General features: G+C 29.8%; 2 protein-coding genes across 2 annotated transcripts in view; both read left to right on the top strand.

The window, feature by feature from the left end:
* TRIADDRAFT_62392 (uncharacterized protein) overlaps nucleotides 1-344 on the top strand; it is a gene marked incomplete at both ends in the record, with an annotated part of 7,294 nt that extends 6,950 nt beyond the window's left edge. The window contains one exon of the mRNA XM_002118320.1: nucleotides 236-344. Within this exon, the coding sequence (XP_002118356.1) occupies nucleotides 236-344 (109 nt within the window). The remainder of the gene's footprint in view (nucleotides 1-235) is intronic.
* Nucleotides 345-5,672: 5,328 nt separating this feature from the next.
* Nucleotides 5,673-10,900, top strand: TRIADDRAFT_62391 (uncharacterized protein; the record flags this gene model as incomplete). The annotated part of the gene is made up of 7 exons (XM_002118319.1): nucleotides 5,673-5,691; nucleotides 6,896-7,045; nucleotides 8,889-9,020; nucleotides 9,210-9,276; nucleotides 10,009-10,041; nucleotides 10,555-10,604; nucleotides 10,761-10,900. The coding sequence occupies 7 exons, from the start codon at nucleotides 5,673-5,675 to the stop codon at nucleotides 10,898-10,900; spliced, it is 591 nt and encodes a 196-aa protein (XP_002118355.1).
* Nucleotides 10,901-11,584: the final 684 nt, after the last annotated feature.

Genomic DNA, 11,584 nt, shown 5'->3' with positions numbered 1-11,584 from the left:
ACAAGTTGAAAGAGATTAGCTGTCACATCTTGAGATTATTTCTTAATATGACAGCTTGATAGATAATCAGTAGCCTGAATAACTTCAAAAGCTTAGAATACCTATCGGTGCTTTATGTAAAATTTATAATCTGAATAACATTATCAAAAATTGATTTTAAAAATTTATCGATTATTATTGATTTATTAAGCTTTCACTACATTCTATGATGCAGAATAATATTTTATTTCGCTAGGAATCGACAGGGATATGATGAGGCTTCAACTGCAACTTTAAAATCCAATCCTAGTAGTAGTAAAGATACGGATAGAAAGTCATCAACAAGATTAAGTAACAAAATCTAATTGTTTTTTTATCATAACCACGTATGACAGTAATTATCTAGATGAATAATCATAATTTATATCATGGATATCTTATATCCAGGCGCCACTATAGAGCCCAGAGCAAGTTCAATTTGTAATTAGGTATTATAATTAAGATACTTCGTTCTGAAATTCCTATTTGTTATGTTTCATATAGATGCAGCATCTTTCTCTTACATTAGTGAGAATTATGAAGAGTGTGTTGCTACTAATTCTATTATATATATATAGTGACATATATATTATTATAAAGATTCAGTACTTATATCAAGTTATTGATCATAAAATTTTTAAATTGCAAAATAATACGCAAATTTCAATTATTAGATTAGATCATCTAGATTTTATTCGATTTACATTATTGTCACCTACGAATAAAGCATATTTACTGGTAATTAATCACAAAGATGTAAAAACTTGTTGTAACTCCACATTTCCATCAGGCTATATCTGTAGCTACAGCCTCAATGTTATTTCGTCTTATTGAAAGACTCTGATAACATATGGAAAATAAAACGATAAAACAACTTAAAGTATTATAAATACTTCGATTAAGGATATTGGTTCATATATGAACCAAGTCATTGATGATATATCTCATGAAATATTGAGATTAAATAGTTTAAAACGCAAGATTTGATTTTATGAAGCTGTTAAATTATTACAGCATACAGATTACGACAGCTTACAAGATGGATACAGCATTCAAGGCTGTAACGAGTATGCAATAGTCTCCCACTATTACTGTAGGTTTACTTACGTATCCCCAAATTTTAGCTAACAAAACTGAGTAATTCTCTAATGTGATACACGAATATTTGGCTATCAGATACTATCTTGACTGAAGAATCCTCATCTCATACTAGAAGCAGTATATGTGCGCCGTTTTATTCTATTGGCCACATACTGCGCTACTGTAACTAACTGAGATCATAACAGTGACATTATGGTTAACTCATCCTGTAAAAACTCGTGCTTTCGATACTTTTAAGGAGATAAAGTGATAAAATAGAGCAGGCATAAATAGTCGATATGATCCTGTAGCAGTTGCCTACTGTATATTCCTCCTTTTTTGACTTGAGTTAAACTTGCTATAGCAAAGTAATATATAGTGATAACTACATAATCAAGTATAACCTCTAAAATTTGGTATTTCTCGAGCAAGATATTGATTTCGATGCCCAGACTGGTCTATAAATAACAAGATGCACGGCTGTGTAATAAACGAGTACAGTAACTATGAAAAGAGTCTCATTTAGCTATTAAGTTCTTCATTCTTAATATGGCTAACTTATCGAGGCTCGCAAATCATTAACAAATACCTTAATAGCTAATTTTCATCGTGATTATTGTGCCTACTATCAAGAGTATCTAAGAGGAATCAATATTATTTACGAATATTTTTTCAAAATATTATTGCGACTGGTAAAGATGCAGGAAATAAGTCTTCACAGTAAGCGGAAGCTAATGAACAGTCTTGCTTTGTAGTAAGCTTTTTGTTAAATAAATATCTTACGTCAGACTTCTAGCAATAAATCAGTTTATGAAACATAATTAAAATTTTCTGCACTCGGAAATATCGATTTTGCTGGATAAAGTAACTATTGCATAATTACACTGATTTGTTTGCTTTTAAGACTGTTGGTCAATAACGGTTCTTAAAGCTGAAAACTAGGTACATAGTAGAGATTTGAAGCTTTTGAAGTACTCTTTATGCTTCTTTATCACGGCCTCCATCACTTAATTACCTCATTAATAATCAATTAGATTATATTTTAAGATATTTATAATGAATACTAAATAATATTGTGATAGGTATTCATTCCATGAAACAAAGGCAAAAGATAGGGTAACGCTGAACGAACGCAAAATAATAGAATATAAAAAATTATTATAATTATAATTAATACATAACAGAAATAAAAAGCAATAAAAAAAGACCATCAGATCACAAATTTTTATATATTTCTTATTGGTATTATATCAGTGTAATGTAACTTAGTATTGTGATTGTAGACTGTTAGCCATGTGTAGTATAATGTACGGTAGATATTTATCCTAAGAGATATTTGGTAGCTGTAACTATAGACTGTAGTGGTAGAGACTCTATACTAGAGTACAGATGACTATATGCAGTAAGCTGTTGAGTTACTAATATGGCTGTAGGTAAAAATAGAACTGTAAATCATATATTAGGATATGATTAATTCATTGTACCTTGGTTGGTGTGAATAATGTCTACGTAAGCACTGTAGTCGTATCCATATTGGATTAATGATGGTCCGCAGTAGAATAGTCTTACTAAGAATAATTTAACTATGTGTAAAATAAGGTAAAAGGTTGCCATGCGGATTGTAGCTGCGAATGCTACGGAAAGTATAAAAGCATGCAACTTTAGATTATTCTGTTAGTTCTTTCTAGAAGTCTTTAGAAGTAGTATTCGGCTAGAGTAGAGCTGTGTAGTTAATCTTTGTATAAGATTGAATAAAGCCCTTATTGTTCTAAAATTTGGAATTTCGTGATTGGTATATATCACAATCAGATTAGTTTTTAAGTTCTGATTAGCTCATCTCAAGGCTTAGCTGACTGTTCTCAGTAAATAACAACGGGAATTAAGTTTGCTATATTAAGGTTCCGAAAGAATCAATTCATTTTGGGAATTACGTACTGTGACATGCTCTAATGGCGATCTACCAAGGTAGCATAAGTTTAAACGAAAAGATCATTGATAGCAACAATTACATTGCTGGGCAAGATCTTAATCAACTTCAAGCCATTCAGCTATAAGCTAATGTAATAAAGGCTTTAATTGCGACTATTAGCATAAAATTGGATATAATGGTAGTAAAATCTCACCGAGAATAAATGTAAAGCGCTAGTGTGCAATAGCACTTGACCACATCACGTGGAAAAATAATACAGATTAAAGTTCGGATACAGTATTTGTCAAATGACATTTTTTATTATTATATAAGATTTCAGCTATTGTATTATATTAATATATTTTTAACATGTTACCTTGTTTGTCAATATTTGTCTTGGAACTTATCTACCCTTACTTAACGTCTTTTTATTGCTTATATCGTAGATACAAACAATTATGCTCAATTCAGCGCTTGATCTTTAGTAGGGTTATCAGGAGATTATTTTTATCTGTTTTTTGTCAGAATAGGAATGAGTTTGAATTTTATTGGAAAGAGATTCACTTGATATAGCATTTAAAATAAGGATGCAGGCGATCGTTCAATGATAGCTTGCCTCAATTGATAACTATACCACTCTTGATATAGCCTTGAAACTTATATGCAAAATTACGGATTTGAAAACCATACTATAAAGCATAGTGGCTAGCTTAGTTAAAAGCAAAAATATGAACTATTTTTAATAAAAACTGCGATATTTCGACCTAATTTAAATTAAATAAACTATGAATTCTCAGCTTATATTAGACCATGAAAACATACAAAGATACGATCTGTCTAAAGCGCATTTTATAGCGTTTCCTTATATTTCAGCGTAGCCGGAATTACGGTCTAGTAAAGAAATTTTGAGTGCCTTTTTTAAACTATCTACCATAAAAATTCTACTGCTTTAAAAGTAATTCTAATAGAGATACAGTGTCTTACAGTACTCTAAATTATAGTTCTCCATTATGCTAGTAAAAATCTCCATAAAATAACGGCGAAAATACATGTCGCTTACTCTTTACCTACGGTTATTATAATACCTGCATTTGTATGATGTGATGAGAACGATGGTTTATCATTTCCTAATAAAAATTATATCTAAAGACCATGAAATGACTTGCTTCCCTCGCTTAATGACCCCTATTATGCTAATCTGCGGCCAAATGATGTCTTATTCTGGTAAATTATTGACAGATGAACTGAATATTGTAATGTGCAGCTCATCAAAAGAAACTGCCTAGTATATGAAGAACTGACATTTAAGTGCAGTATCACAATCGAATTATAAATGTCAGCTGGTGCCCTACAGAATAGTTTTCACTAATCGACGGAACAAAAGATAATAAGGGTATATTTTATCGTGTGATTGGTAAATTGATCGAAAGAGTATTTTACTATAAAGGGTTTATCTCGCTTGAAATTGTTAATCCATAGCCCCGTTTATCAAGTATTTTAATATCATGGTACATCATTGCAAGTTTCCTATCTTCGCAAAGGTAGCCGTGGCATTCTATTTACTATTTCTATTTCAGCAGGTAATTTCAAATTATTGTACTATTTTAATCATCAAGCAACTGATTGCTACTATTTAATGATAAGCTTCGGCAGCGTACGACAGTTTTTTTCCAGTTTCACTGAAAAATTTTCTTATCGTAGTCTAAAAAATAATCGCATAATTGAGTAAAAGTCTAAACGACTTACTTATGCTGCTAATATTCGTTAAGTAAAAGACATTGGATACCTTATTATAGAAAGATTTTGGTTATAGTAATATGAAATAAATTAAGATTCACCATTCCGCAATTAGCGTTTAATTGATCATAGAGAAACAGTCATTCTAATTTAAATTCTGAGGTTGAACTTCACTATCATTTATAACTATTTTTCTTCAACCGTTTGTCCCATCTATGCGCACTGAACTATCTTCTACTCTATAGCTAATGAAATGCATTGTTTCCGTATTTATACTCCCGCGATATATTTAAATTAATTAATTAACCGATAATCTTCACTCTAAGTCAGTTAGTGCCAATAGAATTAAATCTAATACTTGGTAATAAATTTCGTGGCTATTACACTATATGTTAATAACGTTACCACGTCTAATTTTTCCCATTTCTTATATATTAGCATGTCCTTCACTCCTATCCTCAAGAACGGCGTAAGTAGAAGTTTAAAATTATTCAATAGCTATCTATAGGTTTACATATAGACATAATATTATATTTGTAATAAATATGGGTTTGTAAACCATATCATGAATGATCTACCAAAATGTGGTTAATAATATTAAATTAATCATAAATTAAGTTAAATTTGAAATACCATGAAGCATTATATCATAGTTTTTACTGTAAACGGAAACATAAAAACTGTTATGGCTGATCTTGCCTTCGTTTCCTAGACCTGCCATCCTTTTGTCAATGTCTGGTAGTCACTTAAATACTGTATGTCAAGTTATCTTAAATAATATGAAACCTTGAAAAACATCTCAGCAATTAAAAATTTCGTTTAGTTTACTCTACAAGATAGTCAAAGAAACGATTGTGCTCCTTATTGATCGCAGGTTTAGGATTACATCCATTTAATTAAGCTAATCTGACCTGTAAATATTTTCGGAATGTGTCAAGGAATAACGAGTAAGTTATACAATAGTATTCATCTGTTAAAATTACAAAATTACCACAGTGAAAATTGATGAAAATCAATTTAATCTAATTTCTTATACTCAATTAATCTATAATTCAGTAATAGTATCGAGTAATTTAATTTACTTACGTAGCAGTTTGTCATCATCAAGTAAAAATACAATTGGTGGATTTTATCTATTTTCATTTAGGCTAATTTGTATTACGCAGATCTTTAACGGATTTGACTGTAATAAATTAGTGTTAAAGTTGTATTTAATCTCGAAATATTATTCTACATATACACAAAATGCCATCATAAAATATATGGCTGTACACAAATATCACGAAAGTAATCTTTGCGAAGTATATTTTTTTTATATGTTACGTTCGATATATGTTTATATCTCAGAAATTTTTTACGGTTTCCTTTATTGTAATTTTAGTAGTTAGTAGCTGATATTCTTAATTTAGGATTACATAGACTAAAATAGTAATTGCCAACCAGCTAAACTAGATTATATTTATCAACTCCAAGGTTGTTAAGGTACAAAATACAATTCCTAAGTTTAGAGGAAATATCTTAGCAGGATAGCTTTATATGTATCTGTTAAACTATTAATAAGCATTGTTTTTTTAATACTATTACAGTAAATTTAATAAGATTAGACTGTATCTAATCTTTACAGATAGAATCTCTTTAGGGTATTAATTAGGTTACTTTCTAATAGACGAGGTGACTTGTGTAGCTAAGCCAGTGTTAGGTTCGAAACCTATATAAACGGCTGGTCCGCTAACAATAAATTAGATTACGATTTTCTAGTAAGTCTTGTAGGTCTTCCTGTGTTAAATCTTATCTACCTTGGAATACCAATTGTCTGGTATTCCAAATAACAGTAGTAAAGGATAGAAAACACTCTCCCAATCCTTGTTCCAGGTTAGGGCTATTCCTGGCTTGTAATCAGAAATCTAAAGCTATCTGCCTAATCTACCAAAATTTATTGAATAGAGTAATAAAATCAAGACCATTATAAATTCTATAGATCTTTAAGATTAAAAATTACTATCGCAAAATAACGTTAATGGCGATGATATAAATAGCTAAGCTTAATTATTCAAGAAGAAATCTTATTCTAAGAAATATTATATTCGTAATATATGCTTGTTTAGCTAAAAATGAAGTATCCTTTATTCTCTTAATTAAATTTTATACCAGGTACAACGATCGTAAATGAAAATCTATGCAATCAGGAAGGATTAGACTGTGATCTCCGTGCTACCTGTGTACGTTCTATCTTGAATGACACAATATATTATCAATGTCGATGTGCAAATGGCTACTACGGTGATGGAATAAAATGTGAAGGTTTGTTTTAGATTCCTCAAACTAAAGCTATTTTTCTTCATTATGAAAAAGTGTTCGATAATTTAATTTAACTTATTAGATATTTAACAAACATCTTGTATGGACATTAAATTATTGTGGTCGTCATTTATAGTTTTTGCAATATAAATTAATATATTTTATAAAATTGGAAGAAATTTACGAATCTTCACTAGAATAATTTTAAATTTTTCATGACACGATAACCACTTTCCACCAGTTTTAGAATCTTAGATTAATAACTTGGTTATCATCCACGAAGATATTTCTAATATTTGAGCTTTAATATATAATTATAAATAATTATTGGCTTAGTAGTAATTTTAAGCTGAGTCATTGTCACAAAACAGCTTTGCAACAAGATAACGTAATGTACGATCAATAAGTCAATTCCTTGAATCACTTATCAAGGAACGATATCTGCACTATCACAAACACTTTTACTCTAATAGCAGACTACACAAAGACTTAAACGCCTCGTATTTTATGTTAAACACTAAGTTGGAGAATTCTCTTTATTTCACGATATACTGCATTTATATACTATTCCTTAATAGCTCATGAGTCATAGTTAGTACGATTAACTTTGGAATAATTCACTGAATTAGATATTAATTATAGCTACTGCTCCCTTAATACAGACAACAGTATTTACGAAAATAGACATGTAATGACTAATACAGAACAGTCAGATTACGATATGTCCTATTATGGAACATTTCCATGATAATTTACAGTCTACCATAAGTAAATTACAATCACAATAATTCGAACTGTAAGTAGATGATTTACATTCCCTATTATAACTATTAATTCAGTATGTGTATATGTTTCACTGTCATAAAAAGTCAGTGCTATATTAAAACTCAGTATATCCAAATTAGAAGTTAACTAAATAAGGATAGGCTAACAGGATTATCCTAACATAGATATTTCTACTCTAATACAGTATATAACACTGTAACAGTCATTTAAGATATTTATTAAATTACTCTTCAGAATACAGTACTCCTACATGATTATCAAAATACTAGATTCTATCGCAAAATATTTATGCCTTAGTGGAGGCTAACATTGTTACATTCAAAATTCAAGCTATTGCTTTTGAATCAATTTTTACAACTAAAAGTGAAATAGCTAACATAAACTGAAATAAAATTCAAATTGCTAAATAACTACTGCTACTATGTAGGATTTCTTTAGTATATGAAATTTGTAATTTACTATCCTAAAACTGATATTGGAAAGGTAATGTAAAGTTGAACTCAACAAAGAAGTAACCGAAAAATTGGACATTTACTCGAATGTACCTTGTTCAATCTTACGTAATACTAGTATTAAATTACTTTGAAGCAATTAATTTAAAGAGCCATATAAGTATCGAATGTAACCTTACCATTAAAAATTAGTGTACGGTAGTTATTGAGTAGAGTGTGCGTAGCAAACTGCAACAAGAATCAATTCTTCAAAATCATTCTTAATTACACTAAACAAACAGAATTATAGGTAAGTTTAGTATGGCTCCAAGAGCAGTTTCCTTTTATTATGATGCAGTTATTATACTTGATTAATTTTTCTTTAACTTAATTTTTAACAATTTTAAGGTTATGATAATTTAACAAATGAATTATTACCACTGGTAACAAATAATTAATGTTTGTATTTCATTTAATAAGCTGATACAGATTCTCGACAATTAATTATGAGAGACTTAAAATAAGTTGACTATTTAAAAATTTAATTGAACATTGCGATACCAATAATTATATATCATTTTCATTACATTAGTTCAACATGTAAAATTTTTCACTTTACAATTATTTAGACATTAACGAATGCAATAGCTCCCAATCAGTGTGCACTCTACAGCACCAAATCTGTATCAATACTGATGGTGACTTTAGATGTAGATGTGATCAGGAAACTACCGGCATATCATATCATAAGAATTGTACTGGTAAGTTTAGTACTTTTGTCTTAAGGTGGCTGCGAGAATATATCAAATAGCTTATTTCATCTATAATAGTCATTTCAGTTTTTAGTTGAATGAATGTTTAAAAATATAGCGGTAAGCAAAAAGTTCCAATTTTGTAATAAAATGTTAATGATAGGATATTTGCTTTATTCAATTTTTTCTATTTGATAGAATGTAATGCAAATTGCTCAAATACAACGGTTTGTGTTGTCACTAATGACGATCGGGCTATATGCAGGTATGTTGAAACTGGAACTATTAAATACCTGATGTTAAGGATCTTTAAACATTTAAAATTTATTTCTGAAATTTCAGTACAATTTTGCTATTGCTGATTAAAGATAAAGTGTATCCTTGATTTGTCATACCATATAAAGTTTTTACAAGATTTTTATCTGTAAAATCCTACGAGCTATGCCATAGCTACAATTTTATTAGTGGCAATATTTGCATCCCTATCTAATTAAGGACAAAGTATTTATAAATGCTCTTAGTTAATTTATTTAAAATATCTGCTAATTTTTGATAAACTATCCAAGTACATTACCTTTCGTTAACTAATTAAATAGCCAAATTAAAGATTAATGGCCGGTATGATCACTCTATCAAACTTTATAATTTTAGACGCAGTTTATCCACTTTATAAACACAAAGGCAACTGTAATAAATGTGCTACCTTTAGCCATACTTTAACTAGCCACCCAGTAGTTATTATCACAGTGTATTGGTTATAAATAGTTCAAAGCATAAAATTACTGTGGATATTACGTTCGTAAAACTTCAAATCACGTATCTACAAACAACTAGCTCAGAGGCTATCGATTGAACTCCTCTTAAAGGGAGTCATCCTTTTATATATTTTCTGCAGGCATGTTGACAAACATGTTTGTCAAATCATCCAGCTTAGTCAATTCAAGTTAAATCCAAGTTATTTCAACCTATAGTTTTACTTATTCTACTCAATATTTAGTTTGGCTCCTGCAAGTTTAAGACTCGTAACAAGGTATGATTGCCATTCCTCACTCTGACTCAATCATATATGAGTTACGAAGACATGCTGTTGTCGCTTACCTAGGCGCGCTGTAGTCTTACTTAAGGTTACAGTTAATATCTCTTTTATTATCCACTAACAGTACGCGATAATCTTAACACTATAAGATGATCCTTAGTAACACTAGTCTACACAGGTCTAGCGTTGCCATCTTCTTTATTAATATCGGGGCCTCACTATAACCTACTCTTTTACAGTGCATAGTTCAAGACAGCAGTTATCTTGGCTGTTGTCTAATGCTATCGTTGCCAGCCAAACGATATATGTTTTACTAGCCCTAAATAATTCCAAATAGTATATTTTCTAGACGTTTAGTTAAACTAGTTAACCAATCACAATAAATATCGTATATTTCTTTATCTTTCAAGATTGCGTAGCATAAATTTTTTGGTTAAAAATTTAAATTGCCATTAACTATAAACAAAAGCATTAACGAAGGATAATAATCATTAATTTTTACCTTAGATGTATCCCAGGGAAAGAAGGTATTTGTCCAATACCGCCTAGCTTTGACTGTAAGTACAGGCCAGTTATCCAATTAAAATTTAAACTTGATGTCTTTAATAACTATTGGATCTTGAAATTAAAGCCTTATTATATATCATATTCATAGTACTATTTCTAAACCTTATGTTGCCTTACGACCTAATCCTATCTATTTATTTTAATAGTTCGCACGATAACAGGATTAATCACGGGAGGAGTTGCATTTGTAGTTATTGTTTGCCTACTTTCTATATTTTGCTACTTGAAAAGGAAAAGTGCTGCAAAATTGGAAGACGATAAACAAGAACATAAGCAAAAGTCCTAGTTAGAGACTAGCAACAGTACATATAGTCTGTTAGTGTTTGTGTTTAGTAGATCACCTTATACAGCAAGTTAAATTCCTACGTTATGTTTTTAACCCGTAGATAATTGAAGTACCAACATATGCATCTTTATACTATGAACTTAATTTTTGTTTCCATTAGCATTACTTGCGATTTTATTGCTAATTTATAATCAAATATCAATAGCTAAATGTATAAGATACTCATAAAATGGACGAAATTGTAGAACTAGAACCTGTTGTATGCTCATTATCCTCAACTAAGGTATTGATATCTGCTAAATGGAGCAAAGCTTACAAAATGGCTATTAGACCGAATAGTGATCTTGTCAAATACGCGTATTGTCGTATGATCAAATATCACGATGAAGTCTGCTTCATCAAGACTACTTCATCTTCGAAACATTTTCATTAAAAATAATGGCAATTACAAATTAGGTTTTAAACGTCTTTTCAGTAAGAGTGATTAACTAATTTAAATTATTTACGGGTATAACGCAGATTTATTTAAGTTAAGTCCTTGACTGTCATAGGATTTTATTATATTTTCAGTACATTCTGAAATCAATTATGTATACCGTCATTCAAATATTCATGAAATAAAGTAAATCTTCATTCTTCATTCCTGTTTCATTAAATTTCATTATCCTTGCGTAAAAGTACAAC

Source organism: Trichoplax adhaerens, genomic scaffold, assembly GCF_000150275.1.
Source record: "Trichoplax adhaerens TRIADscaffold_44 genomic scaffold, whole genome shotgun sequence".
Taxonomy (NCBI): Eukaryota; Metazoa; Placozoa; class Uniplacotomia; order Trichoplacea; family Trichoplacidae; genus Trichoplax; species Trichoplax adhaerens.
This window is presented reverse-complemented; position numbering and strand designations above follow the sequence as displayed.